This window comes from Anomalospiza imberbis, chromosome 1, assembly GCF_031753505.1.
Source record: "Anomalospiza imberbis isolate Cuckoo-Finch-1a 21T00152 chromosome 1, ASM3175350v1, whole genome shotgun sequence".
Lineage (NCBI taxonomy): Eukaryota > Metazoa > Chordata > Aves > Passeriformes > Viduidae > Anomalospiza > Anomalospiza imberbis.
The window spans coordinates 76,516,196-76,543,003 of record NC_089681.1 but is presented as its reverse complement, the minus strand read 5'-3'; the positions used below and the strand labels follow the sequence as shown (position 1 = coordinate 76,543,003).

The 26,808-nt window shown below is 38.4% G+C and overlaps 1 protein-coding gene across 9 annotated transcripts in view; it reads left to right on the top strand.

Moving 5' to 3' along the window:
• CDH18 (cadherin 18) overlaps positions 1–26,808 on the top strand; it is a 527,119-nt gene that overhangs the window by 400,149 nt on the left and 100,162 nt on the right. For all 9 annotated transcript variants that reach the window (XM_068197208.1, XM_068197189.1, XM_068197200.1 and 6 more), the window contains one exon: positions 3,086–3,205. In XM_068197208.1, the coding sequence (XP_068053309.1) occupies positions 3,086–3,205 (120 nt within the window). The remainder of the gene's footprint in view (positions 1–3,085; positions 3,206–26,808) is intronic.

Genomic DNA, 26,808 nt, shown 5'->3' with positions numbered 1-26,808 from the left:
TTTGTATTCTCAACAGACATATTTTATAGAACTGTCTCATTAAAAATTTAAAAAATTGTCTTCAGAGAGACAAATTGCAATATTCCCTTTCAGCTTTTCTTTGAGATATAACTTCAGAAAATTTTTCTTGCAAATGATATATTAAAAAAAAAAAAAAAGAGAGAGAAAAACCAAATGGAGATATTTTGAAATAAAAATACAATTTTGTTCCTCATTTGAATAATCCATTTTTTTTATACTAGAAAAAAAAAAGACAAAACTTACAAAGTGGTATTCAGTGCATACAGACATGCTTTACAGCTCTTCATAAAGCATTAACTAAGAAAAGAGAATGTCCAAAATGTAATCTCTGAAATATAGTTGGAAAGCATAAAAAATGCTAGTTGTACTCTCAATAAGCAGAGACTCCAGCTGGGGGAAAAAATGTCATTTTTATTTCCTAACTGGAGTGACAAAATTCTTTCATCCCAAAACTTTCTTGACAGGAACTTTCATAGTAAGCTAGTAAAGGAAGAATGGAAGGTATGGGTCTGATATTCATATCTCTCCTCTGGTGTCCAGAGAAATTAGACCCTTATCTTTTGTAGCTGATTACTTTTTTTTTTTTTTTTTGGACTTTTTAACATTTAAAATAGCAGGAGAGCACTAATGTGTAATTCTCTACCTAAATCCTTAATGCCACTTAGCTCAACAACAAAAAATTATGCTGCATCTAAATGATACAAATGTATCCAGAACTGTGATTTGTCTGTTGTGCAGACAAGCCTGAATGATGCTAACTTTGAAAGGAGTAGTTAGAAGGCAAAAGTACCCTCTTTCCCTTTTTTATTTTTTGCAAGGTATTCTAACCAGCAGCTTTCACGAACTGCCTTTCCTCAGTGCTCAGCAAATCAGGCAAGAGATGATCAAAAGGATGGTATGGGGATATCTCATAAAATGCTGAGTGTGCTTGTGTGAGATAGTGAACAAGTTAAGCATCTGAAGTGCTACATTCCACTGAATGAGAGTTTGAGAGGCAGGGTGGGAGGTTGAGTTAAAATTTGTGAATCTAAGGGCTCTTTTAGGTAGAAAAAAAGGACTTTGCCACTATTTGATACTAAATTGCTATTATCGGGTTTCCTTGGGAGAGAGATAGCGTTATATTAGAAAGTCACTGTGGCAAATTTTTGGATACAATGGCATTCCATTCATTCTAAAATGACCAGTCAGATGCTTATGTCAGACACTGCCTTTCACTGGCTCTGTTTTTCTCTCACATCAATGAGTTATACAAGCACTAAGATTCTTTTAAAATAAAAAGAGAGAAGAAAGTCTTTAAAGAAGGAAAGAATTATGAAATCACAATATTTCTGATTTTTTTCTTCTTAAATAGCCAAAATATGTTTATCGATTATATATGTTTATCTTGATTTCCTAGAATTCTGGGGAAAAGTGCTGATGGAAACTCACACAGCATTCTGGATAGAATAACATATCTAGTTGACTGGATATGCTTTTGACTATATCAGTTGAATGGATATGGTTTTGTTTTACGCAACTACAAAATAAAATAAAATCATTCTACATCCATAACCTATTAATCTTTAGTGATTCCACAAGATATAATCATACAAGTTCCTCTAAAGCTAGAAATTATTTGTAAACTGGGCTACAGAAATATATCATTGCAGCATTTCAATGTCATGGGCTAGCAGGGGGAAATGTCTGTTCCTGGAAGTGACCTCTTTTTCTATGTTTAGATAGCAAATAAATAGGCCTGAACTGATTTCTAGAACATTTTAAGAAAAAAATACACAAATTTTCATTCACATTTGTTTACCTTTCCACATGAACACAAACAATCTTTTAGTTACCTATAACATTAATATCTGAATAATTGTGAACATACAACTAGCTCCAGCTTGATTTTATTACAATATTCCACTTCTAAGTCATCCAAGTATGCTTATACTTGATTTGTTAATACATTGATGTCTGAGCCTGTATATACTTGGGCTTTTCAGTGACCAGAAGATACTGAATTGAAGTATACAGACCATTTGCATACAATTTTACTAAGTTGCCAGTAGAGATACAAACAGCAGCTCTTTGTGTCCAAGCTAGCATGGTAAAAGTGAATGAAGAGTTTCTCTCAATGTGATACCTCAGTGTCTAATTTAGATGAGAATCTGCTTTCAGATGCAGAGTTATGTGAGAGCAGCCTGCTCTGTTATTATTATGGTATTTTAATGCTGGACCAAGGAGCCTGTGTAAAGCTGTGTCTGCATAAAGATAAACAAATAGAATGAAGTCTGATCCTTTATTAACTCACAGTCTTACACTTACTGATTTCCTATGGGAAGTGTTTGGCAGTGATAGCTAAGATTCATCATTACATGCCTTGAAAAATACACTAAAATGAAAAAATCACTTGTCTCTATTCTATCTGTGCAGTACTTATGCATTTTATTTTCTCAAAAGGGTTGATCATAACTTATCCCACCTAGTGATCTGCTAGAAACTGTGATTTTATTCTTCTAGTGGTTTTTATTACTAGCATAAAAATAATTGTCTTTTGAACTCATCTTTCTATTTTTCATCCTCAACAAGGTTCTAGAAGTTATTTCATTTTTAGACCTTTGATGCCTCCCAATAGCTAGATTTTTTTATTCATTTAGCAACTTTTATTCATTTGAGGACATTTATACAAGTTACTTTTAATATTTCAACATTAATTTGTATTGTGGATGAAGATAATCCTGAAGTTCATAAATCTGTGTTATTTAGAAGTCAATATCCAAGTTTGGAATCTATGTGTGTGAACATAGGTAAATATGCATGCTATGTAGTTACTATTAATGTTTACATCTCTGCAATTTCTGTTTAAGTTTGTATGTGTGTAATCACTTTACACATACACTTATAAAGACATTTTTTTTAAAATTAATGTAACTATTTTTCCTTAAAAAACGCTATGATGATAACATGTTATTAATCTCTCCATTTTAGAATATGAAGACTTTAGAGGTTTTTAAAATTTATTTGAAAATATTTGTTGAAAAATTTTATTTATTGGAAGTTAATGTTTATTTTCCTGTATATACAGGTACATCTGTTCTACAGGTGACAGCCACAGATGCAGATGACCCCACATATGGAAACAGTGCCAGAGTAGTGTACAGTATTCTTCAGGGACAGCCATATTTCTCTGTTGACCCCAAAACAGGTGGGTATTTTATATTTCTGTTGAAATTATTTATCTAATATGTTGTACTTAACTAAGACTGGTAAGTGAAAAGCAATGCACACAATGCAGATATGTGGACTTTTTTTTCTTAGTGTTTTTGTAGGCTGCTCTTATTTTAGCACTATGAAATTTATATGTTGCTATGTTTTGCTGAGTACTAAAATGAGCCTGCTGTGTACAGAATTAATTCTGCATCATGTCATGATGTGAACCATTCAGCCAAACTGCAATAGCACTCTTTCATCTTTTCAAGCCTCTGTTTAGGAAGTGACTCAAGTATGCCTAACACATGATTTTCAATGCTTTGTTTTGTCTGAAGGATAGGCTTGGGAGGATTATTGGATGTGTGTTTCAACTCGTGCCAATATAAATTGTTATAATTTGTTTTTTTTATAAAACTTCAGGATTGCCATTTAACTGAAAGTTCATTCCATGATTTGAGAAGTAGAATGAACTGAAATATTTATGCTTAAACTCTATGCATCACCTTTTTTTTTTTCTTTTCCACAAAGTGCAAGTCATGTATAATGTATCCAAACTGTTTTATTTAAAGAGAGGAAAAATCTCTTTTGGGGATGGGAGTTGTTATTAGTTTGTGATTTTTTGAAGAGTATTATTATGATAAAGATAATAACATGATTATACATTTTTAGTGTGTATTTGAAGTCCTCAGTAATTGGTAAATATAATTTAAGAGAGTATATTTTTATATAAATGTTTTAATTGTTTTTTCCTGTCTATATCAAAGCTTTAATACTGAGGCAGAAAATAAAGCACACTGAACAGTATAGTTTTCCCTAGTTAACTGTAGGGAATAATAATGACTTTTTGAATGTGCTGAAGTGAAATAACTATAGTGTAAATAGTTTCCATTTTACTGTTTTTGCACTTAAGTTTCTTGGCTGGTGTACGTTTGTCTCTGTGGTACTTGGAGGAGTACCCTGGTTTCACTACCAGAGAAGTATATCTGTGCTATCTCAGAGAGCTTTGAGGTTAGTGCTGCTTTGATTAGGAGACCAGACTCTGTGACCCTCAGAGGAAGGTCTGTCTATACCTAAAATTTTCTATAAATGTGTGGGCTCATGTTAGAAAGGCCTAGAATGGAAAAGCTGTGGTACTGTTCCCACGCTCCCCTTGCCCTTAGAAATATAACTAGTTCATATTTCTAAAACTATTTAGGCACTCTGAAGAAATGCCCTGCATTTTTTTATTTTTATAATGATGTAGAACTTGTAGTCTGGAGCTGCTATTCAGTCAGTGAAGAATCATAATGGATATTTTCTGTATTAAGTCTGTATCACACAAGAAATAGTATTGTTATAATGAAACAACAGATGGTAGTGTATTTTCACTCCTCAAGCCTTAGGCTTTGACAGGGATTTAATAACACTTCATGAACTTAAACTCTTTTTGATATTTGTCTGGAATACGAAAATTATTCTGATACCATAGTCAATGAAAAAGTGAAAATGAGATAAATAGTGCAACAGCGAAAAAATAGGAGAAACTTTTTGCTTTTATAAGTTGCCTTTTTATAATTGTAGAATAGCAGTTAATTTAATTTGGCATGATAAAATGGGAAGAAGAATATTGGAAAAGATGGGAAAGTCTGGATGAATAGAGTTTTTCACTATGAAATTTCACTTTGAATTTTTGGGGTTTAAGACACATTTTTAAAAACACTACTCTTCTGAATTTGCAAGCATTTCTGTGACCCTTTTTTCCTAATATCTCAATTGTTCAATTCCAGCTTAACTATGCTTTATGTGGAAGTCTTCTGAATTTACACTTACGTGCACAAACTTTGTTTACAACAAAGGAGATCCAAAAGAGGGAAAGAGAAAGGTCCTGAAATTCATGACTGAATGTTGTTTGTGTAGCCTAAGGATCTCATATCATGAACAGTAAAGTTTTTTGAAGCTATCAGAAATAGATATCAAGCTCTAGTGTGAATACTCATCTTAAAAATTATGCTACTTCTAGCTTAGTACTGCCTATGTTTGGTTTTAAACAACTTAATATCTGAAGACTTTAAATTTATGGATTTTTAGAAGCTTAGGTTAGAATAGTTTAAATAAGATTATAGAATAAGATTGTAAAACTCATACTTTTAAAGTATAATAAGGGAACAGCACCAAATTACAAACTCTGAAGCAGGAAAAAAGTGTGCTCTTGGCAGAAGAGCTTTGTCAGCTTATCTGATAAAAGGCTCTTCTCCACACACTCAAAGTGGGGCAGAGGAGCAGTGCAGAGAGCGTAAACAGACTGGAACCTGAGCTCCTCCTGGGGTTGACCCAGGACAGCCTCAGCCCCACGGGCCAGGGCTGAAACCCGTCATGAGGAATCAAAAGGAGACACTGCCCTCATCACCTTTCTGAGAAAGCTACTGCTTACAGGGCTATGGTGCACGTTTTGAGATGCACATAAGGGGAATCGTACAGACTTATTCTTGGATATCTAGAGGGAGGACCATAGGCAGGGAAAGAGATGACTGAGATGGAGTGGGGAGAGAAAAGCAAGATAAAATAGATAGGTAAGAAGATAAAAGGGATCAGCCATATGCAAACAGGCTTTGCTCAGCACTATTATCTGGTCATGCCTTGCCCTGGATGAGCACCCTGTTCTGTGTTTTATTATGCTCCGTTTCCAACTCCATTTCCTGAGTAAAAGGTCTCTTTCTTGTATGCATGTGTGTGTGGAGATTTAAGTGCTAGCAGCTGGAGCAGGACAATGAGTCAAAGTGCTCTGGTGTGTGTCTGGTGTCAGCAAACTGGAAAATGCAGACTGTAAGTGTATTACACAGGTGTCTATGCCAGTATGGTATTACTACAGGGTCAGCAAGCTGGATGAATGGTTTGAGTGATGGACATCCATTTGGCCAAAAGTCCAGACCAGAAAGTACAGGAGTCAGCTGTTGGAGGAGGAATCAAGACCAGTCTAGAACAACTGTACGTTATGTGGTTTGAGACCCCTGTATGTAGTTGTGTATCTCTGTGCATGAGGCAGGAGGAGACCAGGGAACCAGGAGCCAGCTGGATGGCATTAGGAACTAAGGGCCCAAGGGGTCCAGGTACTGTTACTGGATGTACTCAGTGTGTAAGTCTGTGGGGGAATAAATAAGTGTGCTGGGTTGAGTGGAGATGTGGGACTATGTCCAGGATAAAAAGGGGGTCTGTACCTGGAGGGCAGCGGAAGGCCCCAGAGTTGGATGTCCAGATGGCACTGAGTGCAAGGTGTTTGCTACTGGATAGACAATGGCAAATTGCTGGAACAATCCATGCTGAGTTTGTGAGTATATTTCCAGCTATAAATCATCTTTCTTTCTGGTAAGCTGGAGGAGAAAAAGGCTGTTTGTGCTCTTTGTGTTTGAGTGCTGAGCAGTCCCATTTGTGTGTCACCTGTTGCGTGTTGCATCTGTGTATCTGCCCTGTGGGAACAGCGCTTGACCTCACATTGCTTCTAAATCATGAATTAAAAATAGGAAGGTGTAGCAACCTCATCTTCATCAGGCTACCAACAATCTAGTTTATCAGTTGATTTGCTCAAAGACCTGTGTTTTGTTTTCCCCTGGGGAAAAATTGAGAATTCTCTGCATAGAAATTTGCTGCAACTCTCTGATTTTGGCTGTGAATGTCAAAACTACGTTCCATGCATAACCTAAAGTTTTAAGACTATCGAAATCCTTTGATATTGAATAGCTTTCTAAGAATTGCTCTGTATTTGTGTTTATTAATTACTTTTGGTAATTAGCTGTGGAGCGTAATAGTAACTAGTTATGTAATTAATAATTACCTGCAATAGCCTCTAGTGTTTACTATTTGTTTTCCTACCCAAATGCAGCAAAACACTCTGCTGAAATTTTATAAATAGGAATGTACTAATAATGATGGCAAGGGAGAGGGAAAGAGTCAATTTCTAGATCTTATGTATATTATGCATATAGGATTGTATATTTTCTTAAAGCAAAATATTCAGGGAACCCCAGAAAACATGAAATGCTTATAATTTTAGATTATCATTAAATTCTCTCTAAAGAGAAAGTAAAAAGTGACGTTATTAATGAACAGTGGAGCAAATAATTTACTCAGATACTTAGTGTTTTAATATGGTTGTCCCTTCTCCTACTTCCACCTTTTCACATATACACCCCCCCATTAAACTGTCTTCAAACTTTGAGCATCTTTTGAAATGCCAAAATACACATCAAGTCTTTTTGAGGGAGTTTGAACTGCAAATTCAATATTCCACCTTTCCCAAACCATGAGGACTTTTGATCCATAAACTTGATCTAGGATTGATCCTTGCTTATTTATTGCTTATGTCAAGTGTAGCTCATCAAACAGCAATAGCCAACATTTGACTGTTAACCCAGCCCCGGAGCATTTTTGTTTTCTGAGGAAACCTCAAATTAGACTATGCTTTTTGCTGCAGCGATATCAGCACACTTTTTATTGCTACATGCTTTGGGAATGAAAGTGAATCCTGTAGTCCAATTCCACTACTTACATGATAAATCCTATCTGGAGTATGTTAGTTCCACACAGCTCTTTGCAGGTACATCTGTCTTTCTAAACCAAATATACAGAGTAATCTGTAGGGCACAAGTATTTTCAAATCAGAAGTTCTGCTGCAACTGTTAAAAAATAGGAGACAGAACCTTTATTCATTGAAGTTTTGAATTTAAGTGTAGACATTGGCAGGACCAGAAACTCATTTGTCATTGAATTTAATGTGGAAAAAACCTCAGATATTTGTATTTGTATTTATAATATTCTGCTGTTGCAGCAACAATATTACAAATATCTTAGTCATGTATAAGATTGTTTGTTTGGGGTTTTTTTTTTGTTTTATTTTAAGATATTAAATAGTAAAGAAATATGTATTTCTATTTATCAAAATATGTCACTGCAAATTAGTCCAGGGTAATCATGAAGTGTGAGACGAGTGTCACTCTCCTTCTGCTTTCTGTCTTCACAAGAAATGAACAATATCTTCAGGATCCCTACAAAAAATTACCTACCTGCTGATTATCTAGTTTGGTTCTTGACTGAGATCACAATACAAATAGTAAATAAACATAATCAATGGCTGAATAGATGCTTCCAAACATAGAGACGAGCCTCATAACCCAATTACCCACCCTGGAAGTTCAAGACTTTTGTCCACATCTGTAACTATTCTTATTCATTTTTTAATGTTCTTTGCCATGGTTCATATGGAAACAGCAGGTTTTGCGGCATTATAATAATGAGACTATAATTTTAAAGTTACAGGTGTACTCCTCTGCAAAGCAAGAAAAAGATATTGTTTATCAAGTTATTCACAAGTTTAATGTCTCTAAATATGTATGGATACTTCAAAATATAATTAAGGAATTAACCCACTGAAATAAATTTATTTTAGTGGTGAAATATTAAATATTAATTTAATTAATTAAGGCCTTCTACATCTCCTTATAATAGAAAAGATAATTTATATTGATATAAAGACAAACTGAATAAACTTTCAAATTCAAAAAAGAGCACTCTTTTCATGCTTTAGTAGAACAGCCTGACATGATATTCCAGATAAGAATCTACTGTCCTGATTGAAATAATGATCATATCTTCCCTGACCTTACGTCCCTGCATACATAGAAAATCATATCAGTTAAGAAAATAATTTCAGAAATCAATTTCTGCCACTTTCTTGAGCAAGCATCCCTATTTTTCCTAATAATATTTTTTTAGTTGAAATATATATTTTTAGTGACATCTGTTTAAAATGAGGATGTTTACTGGGGTTAGTGATTTCCTGCTGAAATACAGGTTAGTTCATATTGGACTGCTAAGTGAATATGAAAATGAAGTGCATTTAGCTATCTCATTGCTTTCTGCTCAGAGGCTCCAACAATTTTTAAATGACCTTACAGTGTTATAGAAGTATCTTACATAAATTGAATACTTGTGCTCTGAAGGAATATCTTATGACAACCCCCAAAATCCACAACTAAGGCACCATAGCCAGTTCCCAGGCTCTGGTAGAGGTCTTAAAGTGAACTTAACCTGGTCTATCAGTTTTTGCAGATGGGCTTTTAAACTGTAATTTGACACCATGTGTGCAAAGGACAATGAAGCCTATGAAGGGCCTGGAGCACAAGTCTTATAAGAAGCAATTGAGGGAGATGATATTGTCCTTTCTGGAGTAAAGGAAGCTCAGAAGAAATCTGATTGCTCTCTATAACTGCCTGAAAGGAGGTGGGATATAGCATGGTGGAGGTCTGTCTCTCCTCATGAGTAACAAGTCATAGGACAAGAGAAAATGGCCACAAAGGGGCCAGGCAAGATTTAGGTTAGATATTAGGAAAAAATCTTCACCAAAAGGGTTGTCAAGCATAAAATTTTGCTAATGACACGTTCTGCTTAAGCTAGATAAAGAAATATCTGTGATTAAACTTCAGAATTTTACATGTGCTTCCATTGCAGAGCACTTATTTATAGCTATTGGCGAAAACTCCAGCTTCATTATATGTGATTGATTTATACTCAGTATCAAGGGGAGGTCACAGTGAAGAATCTGTTTGAAAGTTTGTTGTAATGAGTGATACATTTTTCTAAAAGTGTGTAGAATTAAAATAACATGATTTTGTGCATAGCTACTGAAATTTTATCTAGAAGTTCTAATAACTGTGTTTCATATTCAGGTTTTCAAAAGTTTGATTTCCCTCAAGGAATTTCTGAAATGTTGTAACGGAAATTGCATCTCTAGTGTAGACCTTTTCCAATGTCTGCACTTCACTAACAAGAGGATCACTAAGAATTCAAACTCAAAATTTGAAAGAGTCTTACTTTGTTTTTCTAATTCCACCAGGTACTGTACAGTGCACCCCTCCATTCCTGAAGGAACAGAAATATGTGCATCATCTAAAAATATTGTCATGGACACTTGTTTAAGAGTGTCATCTGTCAGCTCTCAGCTAAGAGTAAATATTGTAATGTCATTTGCTTTCAATTTAAAGTAAATATTGGATTTTCTACACTTACAGTTCTGACACTTTAAAAAAAAATTCTCAGAACAATGGACTTAATTCTCACAGGTTTTTTTTTTTGTGTTCAAAATATTGATATACTCTTACTGTTTTCCCAAGAGTCATTTGAAAAATTACTCAGGCCATCAGACAGCAGAAAAATCTACTGTTTCTTTTAAATTTCTAGGGACACCATTTTGGTACGGTTAGAGACTTTGTGAGGGTATTGGTACAACTAAAAACCTTATTGCTTAGACCTTGTTTTCCATTATCATAGAAACAATGCAGAAAGTCCTTTGTTAATCAAAAGTGTACAGAGAGGAGGGGCAGAATGTTCTGTTCAACATTGTTCAGTTTCTCTTAGGGTGACTGATATTTGGTGGTATATCATCCCTCTTATGTACCCTTATGCAATTTTTGGCCTCCACCTCCAGGAAACTTTGTGGAGCAGGCTTCACAGGGCACAAGATGGATTGGTCACTCATCAGGAACAGTGTTCTGGCACTGTATTTTCTTTGTTTGATATCTACCAACACTTTTTCTCCCAGCATCCATCATATAGTAAAAAGGACAGGCATAGGAGGCAGACAAGCTGGGAAAAGCTGATGTTCTAAACTTGTTTTTCTTCTCCTGCGAGATGAACCATGTGTTTTGGAGGTTGAGTTCAGAAGTAGGGAAGAAACTATTCCTTGGTTTTTCCCTCTCTTGTTTGTTTCTGTGTTTGTTACTCTTTCCCTATCTGATGGTGTGAGCAACTACCTGGAACATCTTTGCTGCTCTTCAGCCACAAGTTGTTCTCAAATAAAAAAAAAAAATTGACACCCCCCCAGAAAAATAAAATAAACCACATGTGTTTCTGTAGCCATTAATTAGCAATTGGCAAGTTCCCAGGTTATAATATCATCTTGGCTTCCTAACCACGACTACTGTACTGTGTTCCTTTTGTTGGTAGACATGCTTTTATTTATATATGTGTATATTTTTAATCTTTCACATGTAAACACACAAACATATTTTTCCACTTAAAACATAATGACATCTTAATCTGGACTAAGCCTAGTAGACAGCTCAGGCACACCCAGACTCTTACTCGCTCCCCACACAATGCAATGGGGGAGAGAAAAAGAGTGATGCAAGTGAGATAAAGACATTTTAATAGGGAAGGTAAAAATCACATACACAAGCAAAGGGAAAAAAGGAGTTGATTCACCACTTCCCATGGGCAGGCAGTAGTTCAGCTCTCCTCAGGAAAGCAGAGCTCCACCATATATTACAGTGACCAGGGACAACAAGCACCACAACTCTGAGTGCCCTTTCTTTCTCCTTCTTCTCCCCACTTTTCTTGCTGATTGTGATTTCTTGTGATATGGGATGTCCCTTGGGTCAGCTCTTCCAGCTGTGCTCCTTTTGAGCTCCTTGTTCACCCAAGCCTTGCCGGTGGTGGAGTGGTGTGAGAAGCAGAAAAGTTCGTGTTGCTGTAAGTACTCCTTGACAAGGCTAAAGCATCCCTGTGTCATCAGCACTGTTTGTGTCACAAATCCAAAACAGCACCATATGAGCTGCTGTGGAGAAAATCATCTGTCCCATCTATCTCAATCAAGACCACACAGGTGAAGCACTGTTTTTATTTGTGTTGTCAGACCGGAAGTCCTGAACTGAAAACAGTGAGACATACATGATCATGCAGGATAGATTCTGTTGCCACATCCTTTATGGTCTTTCTCTTAGATATAAAATTTCTCTCTGTTTACCATTTAAAGTCTTTGCTTTTACTTTCTATTAGACATTGGAAAAGGTTCCTAATCTTAATGTTGGTTAGGCTTGGCTTTTCATACTTCCAGACATTCACATCTTTTCAGAGGTATTGAGGGCTGTAAGGAGTTCGCTCTATTTTAAAGGTATAAAATACTAAGCTGTATCTCTTAGAAAAAAAATAAAGATCTTGATATGAGGAAAACATTGCATTGCAAGTGCCTGTAAATTGTCTGTTTTTCTAGAATAGAACTATTTTTATAAATACATGTTTATCTCTGTGTGTTTGAACTTTCCACAAGGGAGATATGAACCAATAATTTAATTTCTCTGTTTTTAAACAAAGAAGGCTTATTCATCCAAACAAAGTATGAAAATTACATGTGTGATAAAACATGTTTAAGGAAAGGGAATGAATAAGAATTCACCCTAAAGCGAATAATACATTACTGTAATTTTTAGCTCAACTGGGATGAGAATCAGGACACTGACTGAGATTAGTGCACTAGACTGTTAAAAGGCTCTGCCCCAGTCCACAAGTTGACAATACTTTCACAAATCAGTCTTTATAGTTGTAAAATAAGGCGGTGACTTTATTGTCTTTAATTTAGTTAATAGGTGTCCTTTTTCTAGACAAGGGGTTATTATTTACATATCTAGTTCTAGAAGAAAGAATCATCAAGGTATTGAAAAAATTCTCCCCCCACACACCTTTAAAGTTTTGACTAGGGAAATTAAATGAAGACAGAACCAGGAATTAAGTTGAACTTCACAGGGGCATCCTAATTCATACTTATCTGTCCTTCTTGATCCACATTTCACTTTTCCAGGTTAATTTTCCCTTTCACAAACTGTTACGGATATTGCTATAGTTAAGGATAATATTTTCAGAAATACAGTTAAAGGTGACAATGGAACTTTGCAGTGGCAATGAAAATCTGGCAAAGTGTCACTGAGGGTCTATTCCAGGGGTTGTTATCTACCTGTTTGGTAATGTTAAAATGTCTGCTTATGGTTGGTGATACACTGGTTACATATATTTTTAAAGAACCTAATTCCTTGTAGTTCTGGTTTATGTTGTTTTAGTGTTTTGGTTTATTTGATGGGGTTTTTTTTCAGATATATTGTGTTAATAATGTTATTGCTTTAATAATAAGCTTCAGTAAGGTCACATTTTTGCCTTTCATATTTTGGTATTTTATACTAATTCACATTGGAGTGAGTACCACCAGTAGTGGTAGACATGTGAAAAGGAAATTATAAATATACAACTGATTGAAGATACTGTTTTCTTTTTTATTGATATATTTATTTTATTTTTGTAATTCTCACAGATCCTGTGGTTTAAAAACAGAGCTAGTCTCAGAATTCATGAATAATCTACATTAGGTCAATAAATATTAACCTAAAGTATGCATCTGGTTTCCCATCAGTCTCACCTCTTAGAAAAATGCATACATTTTCAGTTTCAGTTTTAATAAATGTGTCTGATAACATCTTGCCTTGTAATAAACCATACAGAACAAAAAACTAGTATGATGACAATGATTTGCTAAGGAATATGTATAAAGAAAATGCTCCTCAAGAAATCTTAGCCAGCAAAAATAATCTGCAGTTGAGACGCCTCTTAAAAAAAACTACACAAAAACTTTATAAAATTAACAAAACCTTCACATCTGTTGGACATCTACATGAATAAAGAAACACAGCATGTATTTAAACCAATTTAACACCAGTTTTACAGAAATAATCAAGACGACATTTAGGGACTGTTATAATTCATTTCATATCTGACGAAAAAGGGAAAAATAAATTACTTTCAGAAAACACCAAGAAGCTTGTGATCTATCCGGGAAATTCAACATTTGCCAGTTGTATGACAGCATTTGTCTTCTCTTGAATATTCAACTTTACCACCTTCCCACCATCAGTGCCTGTGTGAGTGGGGAATGCGAAGTCTTGCAATAAATTTAGTCCATTTCCCTTAGGTGGTGTGAATCTTTTCTGAATGTCTCCAGAATGTGTTTTCATTCCCTTGCCAACTATGTCAAGACTGGGAGTAGCAGCAGAAGCAGTACAAGTAGGCTTTCCCTGGTCTCTAAGACTGAAGATAGGCTCTTAGCAAACACAGTAACCAGCAAATTCACTCCTTTGTAACTGCCTTTATGAGTTGCCATCATATTTTTAAATTTAAAATTCGGGAGAGAATATAACCAGACTTCCTGAGACTCTGTAACTCTATTTCCAGTAGAGGATTCTGTTATTTTTTTTTTTTATTATTTATCTTTGTTTGCACCTACATACTGTGACTTGACTTGTGAATGATAGTAAGAGTTAGTTGTTTGATTTGGTTTTTTTTTGAATAGTTAGATTAGTCAGCATGTGTTAGCCTGGCTGACGTAGTCTGGTCCTGTCCCCAGGTCCTTTCCCCCTAGGAGGTGCCAAGGCTAGGGACTGGAGCTGCTCCAGTGCCCCTGGCTGGGGTTGGAACAGGCTGCCAGGCCCTGGCATCCTAGGACGCCCTGTCACCTGGCCCCTAGAAGCTGCCAACCCTTCTGGTGCCCTGACAGTGTTGCAAGTGCTGCTGTCAACAAACTTCTGTAAGGTGGATGTTTTTCTTCATATTTTAAAAACCATTTTTACAACTCATCCCTCAGTCAAAAAAAAAAAAAAAAATCCCAGAGCTTTTCAAATTTGCAGTCAGTACATTCCTTATGCAATATTTTAAGCACTAGGTAAAGCCCCTGAAAATTCTCATGCTAGAAGAGGCAGAAGCAGATTTGTGTTCATTACCCATTGCAGAGGAGTGAAGCTCTGTCTGCAGTCTATAATTTAGGTCCCTAAGTATTTTTTTCCTTTTCACATAGCTTTGTCTTGTTTTTCTCTTGGTACACTCTTCAGGATTAAAGCGTGAAATTTTTTATCATATTTATGACCATGATTCAATGTTAACATATTCATAAAGTTGCTGATCCTCTTTCTATTTCCTTAGTTGGTCCTTATTGCCTTCCTATTTCCTTATCTAATTCTCAGTATTTCTGTTACATAATATTTTCAAAGCATGCCTATGATGTTTTCAAGGAAAGGTTCAACTCCATCTGTAACACTAGGAAAGGTGCAAGAGTAAAACCTGTCTGGAATTTGGTGAAGCACTTGCAGTCCCAGAAGCAGATATAGCAATCATGGGAGCAATCCTAAGGGAAGTGGGTAGATTAAATGACATTTTATTCTCTACCAAACTGTTCTTTCAAGAAATACATTTTAGATCAATAGATTGCATCTAAAAGTGTTAAAAAAATTGCAGCAATTCTGTGTATATCTAACCAATCTGTCAGTTAAACTTTACCTTACTTGAATTGAAGACGAAAGTACAATGAGGGACTTCAGAAGCTAAGGCTGTTTCTTCCTCAGAAATCTCTCTTATGATGAGGTTTTCTCTATTTTTTTTTGTCTTCAACTTTAAATGGCAATTGTGAGTATCACAGTGTAGAACCTTCCAATTCAGTGGATTTCCCAAGTCTAGGCTTTAATCCAATTGTTATCAGTTCTAATTAAAAGTTACTTCCATAGCAAAATGGATCTGTAAAAATCATCTGTAGAAATAACTGCATCAGTGAAAGAACATAAAAATGTGTTATTTGTGTAATCCTTTGCATTTGCTAAAATATTCTTCTGTGCTTTAAAGAGGAATCCTTCATTTTCAAAGTGGACATCTTTACGGTAAAATTCTAGTTTACTTTGCCCTTTTGAAGAGAATAAAAAAAAATAACACTGCTTTAAATTAGGCAAATTAAAAAAAGTTTTAAGTTTTTCAACAGAACTTTGCACTCCTATATAATCATGCTTCTGGATTTTTCCTTATAATCATCTGTTTTAGTAAGTTGATTAGATTTGTTTCAGGTGTGATACTGTCTCCAAGAGATTCTCAATAATCCTGATAATATATATTAACTACTGCATTTTCTGATTCTGAAAAAAATTGATGTAAAATAATTTTTTTTAAAGTACTCAAAATTTTTTTCTTCTGACATCAGATTTATGTAGCGCAGTACATTGGCCAAGAGTTTTGAAATGCTCTGCTAAACAGCAGTTGCAATGTATGCTGAGCTATTAGAAATAATACAATGCATTAAAAAATGCAACAACACATATCACGCCATCTTCTTGTTCAGCTAATATCCCATTAATTCAGGAAACTAAGAGTGAGTAAAATGTAATATGAAGCACTTGTAGTACAAATTAATTTGACTTGTGTAACAGTTTTTAAAATTCTGTTTCTTTACATAAGTTTTAGATAGTCATCATTCTTGTAAATTCTGTATTGGTGGTTTTCTTGAGGTAGAATCTTCTTTTTTTCCTGATAGTTTTTCCATTATAAAGATCTTGCAAATGGATTTTTAATCTGGACTACTGAAAAAATTTTAAGCAAATATACCTAAAACCAGCATCTATTAATTTTAATAAATTTTGAAACATCAATTTCTGGAGTTGCTTCTTTTCAGAGAAAAGCGGATGTAAAAATGAAATTATTTTGAAAAATGAACATTTAAATATAGTTGCTTAGTCTGTGACTTTTTGGTACACGGTGAAAAGAGGGTGATACATATTTACCATCCATGTGTTTATCTTAGGATGCATTGTTCTTTAAAGATATGAAGAGTTATAAATTCTGGTTTCTCACAGGAATGGCCTCCTGGTGTAAGAACTTGTTACTGGTTTATATATCAGATGCATATTACCACTAAAACAAACACTGAGAAACATTATCCTGACTATTTTTCTTGACCAGCTAACTATACAAGAGGTGAAATGCGTGAAGATATATTTCATTTAAAAGTGGATTAATCTGGCTTCACAGGAATTTTGTCCACCTGGCAAGACTTCAGGAGCGCCCTAAACTCCACCAACCTTTTTTGTGGGTTATCTACTGTATTCATCAAGTACTGCATTAGGTGGCATATAAAAATCTAATAAGATTTTTTTTCTTCTTGATTAATTTTCAATTAATAATACAACTAACAGATGTTGCCAAATGACAGCCCCAATGCTGTGGTGTTTAATTTTTTTTCTTCTTTTCATTCAGAAGATTCTTTCTTTCTGATGGGAGTCCTCAGGGTGAATTTCAAGTCTTCAAAATTAAAAATGATTCATGTAGCTACTGACACATATTCCTAGGCAAAAGCAGAATAACAAATCAAAACCAAATGTCGTTTACATATTTTCCTAAGTCAGCCATTTTACTTAAAAGATTCTAAATTATAAGTAAAAATTTCATTTTTAATAGGGCTGTACTACATGGTAAGAACATAAAAAACAATAGGTAAAAAAGTAGCAGTGGTTTTAAATTCCTGTTAGGTTTAGGATTTTTTAATCTACCTTACATTTCCTCTGCATTACTATCTATCTTTTATCAATTGCTAGGAATTTTGCACCATTCGTTTTATGACAAATAATGTCTCCTTGTAGAGCATGAGATGAAATCCTCATTGGTGCAAACATAGAGAGGAAAATATTTTTTTATTCCAGGATGTAGGACTTGGAAGAATATCCAGACACATGTCTTTTTCAGTACTTGCAACTTTTGTGGTACTTTTAAAACACAGCCAATGATATTAGCCGTGCTGCAAGCTGCCTGTGGCTCAAAAGAATATCAGAGTACCTATCTCAAAGAGTGCCATAGTTATCTCAATTTGCTTTATATCTGGGACTTTCTTCAGATTCACTCAATTTACATATGCATAAGGACAGTCTTGCACATTCTAAGCAGTCAGTGTCCCCTGACCACATCCGTATTTCCTGTCCTCAGGAACAAGCAGGATCTGGGGGCAGAGATTTGTAGAGGGACCAACCAGCCTTTGAACTGGTGTTGCCTGCAAGCTGTGGGCTTTTGTGGATATTTTCTGCTCGCAGACCCTGCCTGATACGTAGTGAACAGAAGAGCAGAAAAAGGCTTTGATGGCATTTTTCTTTATGACCAGTTTAAGTGAAAAGAGGAAAGTTGTGTTCAGATCATCAATCTTAAATGTCTTAAGATCATCAGTCTTAAAGGTCTCCCAGCCTACATGATTCTAGCACTCCATATTAACATTTGTTTGTGCTGGCCAGTTTCCTATAACATGGACACTGAAACATCCATACATCAAATGGCAAGAGAGTCTGAGGATCACTGGTCCTCATATCCATGGTAAAAAGGGTCTCCTCTCTGGTGGTAATCATCACAGTGCCTGTGCAACACTATAATGTCATCTGGTTCCATAGCAAGTGCTTCTGATTTCATATAGATTTAATTTAACAGCAATATATAGATAGATGGATGAGAGATAGATAGATTGATAGATAGATAGATAGACAGACAGACATAGGTAATGATACTGTTCTGAGAGAATGGCTTAGTAGACTGTAATGCAATCCAAGATATAATATTATGCCATTGCTCCTTTTTCATAGCCCATTGATGGCCTACTTCAGTGACTTAGCTGTAACTGAAGTCAGTGGTAGAAAATATGATTAAATCTATTTATTTCAAAGAGATTTTCTTTTGCTATTCAGTGAAAGTTGTATTAAGCTCCTGAAGTCTAACCTTTCAGTACTGAAGCAGAAACCATTAAGACAAAAATGCAGGATCTAACTGTACTTTATTGTCATTATGTGTGGTTTGGTTTGTTACAGTGTCTCCTTTCTGCCATTAGAAATACCAACAGAGAAAAAATGTCAAGTCTTTTTGAAGAAAAAAGATATTTTTTAAAGACTTCTTTTTTATTTTTTCAATCTCTTTGTAAATATCACATGATAACATATTTTAAGAAATATTACGGAGTGTTTTTTTAATCCTTATAATTATAGCTGAAAATTAATGCTTATTGCTGAAGATAATTTGAATAACTATCTTACAAGACATGGTAAAAAATAATTTTTTTCTGAATCAAAATGGAATTGCTAGTGGTGTGCTTAGTAGGTATAAATTTTCACTTATGAAATAATTAAATAAAGTTTGTCTGATCCAACATCAAACCTCCAATCTGCACAGATTTCTGTTGAGATTGGCAGTCATAATGTTTTTTAGATAGTTTAGTGTAACATGTTAAGTGGAAGGGATTCCTGTCTAGCATAAAAGTGAGAAAGAAGAACTTTTTTCTCTCAACCACCTTCTTTCCTGCCGAAGAAAAAGCACAAAAGCACCTGTGTGTATTAGAAAGTGCATTTATTTTTGAAAAATAATTTCTACAGAAAACCTGCAGACAAACTCATACTTTGTCTTTTGAATATATTTCTTATGTTACTTGTCATTCTCATATATATTTTTGGTTCATGTTCCATGATTCAGTAACTGTTGATGAAGTAATACGCAATGATCTGATTTTGCTATTCTGCTTGTTGGAAATGTGGGTGTAACACTGAGAACATAACATAAGAAGTAACATGTTTAAAGTTAGAAATTGCTAGTGGCAGGTGGTAGGTTAGACTGCTGTTAACTCTGAATTAATTATGTAAGGTACAAATTCTGCTAAGTGGAAAAAAGGATCAGCTTTCAGATATTTGGGGTTTTTGTACTGTATTCTGAAAAGAGCTTATAACAATACCTATAGTTGAGGTTAAGTAACAGTTCCACTATGAGGGATATAGTCTTTGATACATTTTATTATTTAAGTTGAAATGGTCTATTATATAGCTGTTATGTCTGGTGATTGTGTTATTTCAGCAAAAGCTCTATAGGCTTACTATTAAGATCTATGAAAGGCTATTCTTGGAGGCCTTTATGGATAACATGACTCAGAAACTGCAGTAGGTCAGCTCTAGAAATCAGAGATGAATCTGAAAAATTGACAAAATCTACCCAGTACAAACTTGCTCAAGTTGTAAGATGCTCAAAATAACTCTCTGCCACTGTTAAAGAAAAGAAAAATAAAAAACAAAACCAAAATCCAATTGGAAAGACACTAGTATATGATTATAGAATTATTTAGAATCATTTAAAATAATACATTTCTTAAAGTTGAAAAATATGTATAGGAACATCTAGTCCAGCCATTAACATAACACTGCCAAGTCCACCACTAAACCGTGACCCTAAATGGCACATCTGCACTTATTCTGGTGACTCAACCTCTTTCTTTAGCAGCTTATTCTCAAGACTGAAAACCCTTTCCACAAAAAATTTCCTAATATCCAAGTTAAACCCCCTATGATGCAACTTGAGGCCATTTTCTCTTGTTTGTTGCTCGTTGCCTGGGAGAAGAAACCAACACCCACCTTGCTACAACCTCCTTTCAGGTAGTTGTAGAGGATATTAAGGTCTCCCCTCAGCCAACTTTTCTCCAGGCTAAACAACCCCAGTTCCTGCACTTGTTCCTCATAATACCTCTAGACTCATCTTTGGCAAGTACAACACTCTTCGCCAGATTTATTTTCCTCTGGACACACTCCAGGACCTCAGTGTCTTTCTTGTAGTGAGGGGACCAGAACTGAATGCAAGATTCAAAGTGCCAAGAACAGAGAAAAATTGCTGCCCTGGTCCTGCTGGCCACACTGTTGGTGATACAAGCCAGGGTCCCATTGGCCTTCCTGGCCACCTGGGCACATGGTTCATGTTCAGCTTGCTGATCATTCTTACAACCATGGTCCTCCAGCTCAAGGCACAGAGATGCTCTTGGTTGTCTTGGATCTCTGTTGAAGACAGAGACAAGGAATGCATTAAACACCTCTACCTTGTCTATGTCCCTATTTGTGAGATGCCTATCCTCGTCCTGTAATGGGCAGATGTTATTTCTATACTGCCTTTCAGCATTAATATAGTTATCTTAGCTATCTATAGTTAGACTTACCGCTCCTCACATTTGTGGCCAGCTTAATGTCCTATTTGAGCTTTGGCTGCATAAATTTTCTCCCTACAGTGACAAGAAGTATCTCTGTATTCTTCCCACACTTGACCTAGCTTTCACTGGACATGCATCATCCTTTTCCATCTAATTTCCAAGAGAAGAAGTTTGTTCAGCCAAGCCAGCCTTCTGCCTCGCCTCTTGACTTCTGACATTTGGGAATAGCCTGATCCTGTGCCCTTAGGAGGTGATTAAAAAGTAACCAGCATTGATGAACACTAGCTATTGCAAAAACATTTTCTCAGGGACTTTACTCACTAGTTCCCTGATCAGCCTGAAGTTGATTCTCCTCATGTCCAGAGTTGAACTTTTCCTTGGCCCTTTCCCTCCAGTCACCAAGGATCCTAAACTCCTTCACTTCATGGTCATTGTGGCCAAGATGGCTGCCGACCACCATTTCACTCACAAGACCCTCTCTGTTGACAAGCAGCAGGTTGAGAGGAGCATCTTTCCAAACTGGCTCCATAAAATCTGTCATCCAAGTTTTTTAAGAATCTTCTGGCCTGGGTTGCACCAGCCAGTGTGATGCTCCCAGTTTCTGCCAAGTTCACCATAAGGGTGGTTGACTTGGAAGTGTTCCTTAATTCCTCAAAGGTTAATTTTTCAGTGTCATTGGAATGGCTAGGAATTCTATAGTAGACTCCCACAAAGACATCCAAATTATTAGTTGTTTGTCCCTTAATTCTTACCTAGAGGCTCCCAAATGTGCCATTGCCAGCTGTGAGCTCCCTATACTTTAACCCTTCTATTACATAAAATGCCACCCCTCCACTTCTTCTGCCCTGTCTATCTCTCATAAAGAGCCTGTAACCATCCAACAGGGCACTCCAGTCATTGGACTCATCCCCACAGGTTTTACTTACATCAGTGATATCAAATCTCAGGGACTGGGCCAAAGCTTTGAGCTCATCTTGTTTGCTCTTCATACTGTGTGCATTAGTGTAGAAACATTTCAGTGTGGTACTTTGTAGACAATACCTTATGCAACAGATTGAGATGTCCCATTAGTGCTCATTTTCTCAAGATTTGGCACATCATCCTTTTGTTCATCACTGGTAAGCCTGGTATTTGCCCTTTCCCCCTTCCAAACTCTGTAACTGAGCTCTGCTACACTGAGCTTTCCTTCTCTGAGAAAGTCATATGCTGTCGGTGGACTGTTATTGAATAGATCCTCCCATGGTCAAAAACTCACAAATTTTTCGGCCTACACCAGCCCCAGAGCCACACAATGACCTTATGGATTTGCCTATTCCTATAAATATTATTCCTTGTTAAAGGATATCTGTGCTCCTGATTCTTCAACCAATCATCTCAGAGCCCTTGAATTCTCTTTTGATTTCCCTCAGACTACTCTGTTATTTTGACACAGCTGGTGCCACTGCTCGTTACTTTTCTCGGGCCCGGTCAGCTCTCGAACGCCCGGCTTGGGCGTCTCAGCTTTTCGTCGGGGCCGGGGCTTGCCGCAGTCTCTGGGCGCTTTTGCTGTCGTGCTCCGGGGTGGGCTGTTGGCTGCGCTTTGCCATCGGCGCGAGGAAAGAAACAAAGAGGCAGGGAATTCGTCCAAATCCGTCCGCGTGGCGGCTGGATGCTTTATTGGCTGCGAGAGCTGCGGTGGAAAAGCTGCAGCCGATCCCAGCTTCGCACGGATGCAAATGGCCTCGAGCATGCCGAGGAATGGGATCAAATAGGGAAGGGACAGGGCGGACGGGGAGCCCTCCCGCCCAATGGGTACAGACATCGTGGTGATGACGTGTACTACAGCGACCAATGGGAACATGGCAGGGGTGGACACGAGACTTTGGGGTGAGTGGGACCACGAGAACTGGGAGACGGGCATGGAAATCGCAGGAGTAGGGGAAAACCCGGGGCATGCACGAGGGTGCAGAGAACTGGAAAACTAACAAAGAAAAAACCCATAATTTGAACCCAAACCCAGGATGCAACAATTCCCCGCTTTAAATAATATAAAAAAGACAGTTGTTTCTGTTTGGATTCTTGCGCAGTGGCCTCTTCTCCTAGCTTCTTCTGTTGCTGTGACTGCTTTGTAGATAGAGAGGGCCTGGGGATGGTACTGGAGCTGCTTTTTTCCTGGGTGTTTGGGGATAGGGGAACTGGGACAACAACTTTATTATAAACACGGCCTGGAGACATACACAGTCTGAGGTAGATGTGGGAAAAGTGCTTTTTAGGGAGATGCTGAGTCTCTCCCTTTTCTGCGGTGCCTGCGATTGGATGCAACCCCTTGGTTGGTGGGATCATCGGTTGCATCCACTGGCACTGTATTGCTCCGACTCACTGACTGTCCTGGTGTGTAAGGTTTGACATGCCTCCTGGGGATCCACTTGACTCCTGAGGGCGTGGATATGCAGGCATATCCCCGTCCCCAAGTCAAGAGTGGGAATGGACCCTGGATTTCTTTCGAGTCTGGATCCCTCACTAATACTGGAGGCCTCTCCTCTGGCTGGAGCTCCTGATGTTGTTTGAAATGCCTCAGGGCTGGCAGTTCTTTGCCTGTCAAAAGAGCAGTTTAGGAAATTGATAGTAAACAAGGCCTTGCAGAGCCTCTCATGCAGTGACAGCGCTCGCACATCTCCCCGCTGCTTCCAGAGGACCTGTTTCAGCGTCTAGTGAGTCCTCTCTATTATGGCCTGGCCGGTGGGGGAGCGAGGAATCCCGGTTTTATGTTGGACCCCACATTCCTGCAGGAAGTTACTGAGCACCCTGGAAGTATATGCTGGACCATTATCAGTTTTTATTGTGGCTGGGACCCCCAAAGTAGCAAAGGCATGTATGAGGTGTTTTCTTACTTTTGTGGCTCTTTCCCGTATGTGGGCTGAGGCGAAAACTGCTCCCGAGAAGGTGTCCACGGTTACATGGACATTCTTGAGTTTCCCAAATTCGGGGACTTTGGTGACGTCCATCTGCTATACCTCTCAACTGCGGAGACCTCTGGGATTCACACCTGCTCCCAGTGTTGGTAGAGTTGCCTCCTGACAGCTGGGGCATGAGGCCACAATTTCCCTGGCTTGGTCATGCCGCAGATGGAACTGGCGTACCAGACCTGGGGCATTTTGATGGAACTGCTGATGGCTGAGCCTGGCCTGCTCGACTATGTTTGGCTGGCCTCCCAGCTGTACTGGGGCTGCCAAGGCGTCTGCTCTGCGGTTCCCTTCAGCAATAAAACCTGGGAGATCCCTGTGTGATCTCACACGTACCACATAAAAGGGATGCTCACGGTTAGAAACCAGGTGTACTAATTCTGTGAGCAACCTGAAGATGACTTGATTTGGGACTTCTTTTACAATTGCATGTTCAGCTCTAGACACTGCTCCTGCCACATATGCCGAATCTGTGAGTAGATTAAAAGGCTGATCGAATTTTTTAAAAGCCCTCACGACAGCATCCAACTCAGCTACTTGTGGGGAACCTTCCACCACTTTAACGTCTGATTCCCACAACTGAGTCGCTGGGTATTTCCAAGTCACTACTGACTTGTGGGACTTCCCTGACCCATCTGTGAACACTGTCAGTGCTTTGAGTGGCTTTTTACTTTGCAATTCTTTTGGCAACAATTTGAATTCTGTATTGAACAGATGATGGCCAGGATGCCCAATTTGAATTTGGCCTGAGAAGCTGTCTAGAGCAAACTGCAAATTTTCATTTTGTCTGAGAAGGTGTTCAAAGGTCTCCTTGGTCATTTTCCCCGTGGATGTTTTGATGGGGAGGTGGATACATGTGAAGTCACAACCCGCTAGTACTTGCAGACGCGCCCTGGCCCATATTATGAGCTGCGCCATCAGCTCTTGTGGCCTGGTGATACTTTTGGACTGTCTGTGGCCAAGGAACACCCACTCAATTATCAAGAGGGGGTCCTGTTGGCCCTTGTCCCACTGGAATATTATACCGTATAAATGGGGTAACTCACTTAAGATGATGAAGCGGAAAGGCAGCCCTGGTTGACAGCGATGGGCTTGCCTACCCCCGATGGTGGTTTGGACCTTCTCGAGTGCGGCTCTGGCCTCCTGGGTCAGGACTCTTGGGGAACTTAAACCCTCATCCCCCTCCCTTTCTGCTAACAAGTCAAAAAGAGGGGATAGTTCTCTCGTGGTGAGTCCCAGCCATGGCCTGATCCAATTTAGCGATCCGCACAAGCGCTGGATGTCATTCAGCGTCTTGGGGTTGTTACTTATCTGAATTTGTTGAGGCCTAATAGTTCGGTTATTAATTTCTAGGCCCAGGTACTTCCAGGGTGGCAGTAACTGTACCTTCTCCTTTTGTAGTTCGAATCCGGCCACCAACAAGGCCCTAACAGTGTCCTCCAGAGCTGCTTGTAGGACTTCGCTGTCAGCGGCACAAATCAGCACGTCATCCATGTAATGATAGAAAATACAGGATGTCCACTTGGCACGCATTGGGGACAGAACTCTGGCGACATACCACTGGCATATAGTGGGGGAACATTTTAGCCCCTGAGGTAGTACTGTCCAGTGGTAGCGCTTCATAGGGGCTTCCCTGTTGATGGAGGGTACAGAGAAGGCAAAACGGGGAGCATCATCCGGATGGAGCGGGATTTGAAAGAAGCAATCTTTAATGTCAATTACAGCTAAATTATAATTTTGGGGTAGCATAGATGGAGATGGCATACCCGGTTGGAGAGAGCCCAGATTTTCTATGGCTTCATTAATTTTCCTTAGGTCATGGAGGAGTCGCCACCTGTCCTTCCCTGTTTTTTTAATTACAAACACCGGAGAGTTCCAGGGGCTGTTAGTTTCGACTGTATGTCCCTTTGCCAATTCCTCCTCCACTAGTTTTGTGAGCGCCTGTAGTTTTTGTTTACTTAGCAGCCACTGCTCCACCCAGACAGGCTTATCTGTGAGCCATGTTAATTTCTGTGTGGGGCGCTCTTCAGTGGCCGCACCTAAAAATGTTGGGGGGCTGGAAATTCCAATTTGGCTCCCCACTGGGACATGGCGTCTCTCCCCCATAGTGTAAATTTACAATCGATCACGAACGGACGCACTGAGGCTAGCAGTCCGTTCGGACCCTTAATTTGGATAATATTTTTTGATTGCTTTGCTGGCTGGGGCCTGCCTAGTCCTAAGACTGGTGTGGCCGCACTTTGCAGCTCCCAGTGTGACGGCCACTTATGTGGTGGGATGACCGTCACATCTGCCCCTGTGTCCAACATCCCCTGAAGGTATGCAGAATGCCCCTCGCACTTGAGTTTACACCATACGAAGGGTTTTTCCTCTCCCAACTTCCCAGCATAAAAGACTGAGAGTTCCAGGTCATTACACAGGGCACGAGGGATAGGAATTGCCTGTGCAATAACCTGGCCCTTAGGCAGGAAGAGGGGGGGATGGACACAGCGTGCCACGAGATAGAAGAGCCTCGGATTAAGGGTGGAAATTACCGGAGGAACCTCTATCTCCTGTGGGGTGCTTTTTGTGTCTCCGACCACGAGGTACCTGCAGTTCAGAAGGTCCTCCTTCCTCCTGGTTTCACAGCGGCAGATGTGTGATAGAAGCTCTGCATCTGCTACGAAGAAATGCCAGTCCTGGGAATGAAAGTGGACAGAATTAGTGAGTCAGAGCTGATAAGGCTCCCCAGTGTCAGTAGTTGAGAGGCAGCCGCTTACAGATGGGACTAGATGGTGTATCGCGGCTCCTCTCGCGACACCACGACTTGCCTCATTTTTATCAGCACGCGAGGCAAGTGCGCGTTCCTTTCCTAGTTTTTTGGGACTGTGGGGTTCCCGTCCCTCCTCCCTCCTCCCGCAGCCCCGGGTGGTATAGTCCTTAGAAGTGGGCAGCGATCCTGAAAATGTCCCTCCTGATGGCAGTGGAAGCACTGGTGTGTGGATGGAAGTCGCTTCAGAACTGAGTTCCTTGGAGGAGCAACAGCAGATGCGACCAGCTTGTCTTTAGCTCTCTTTGGGGCCTCCTCCT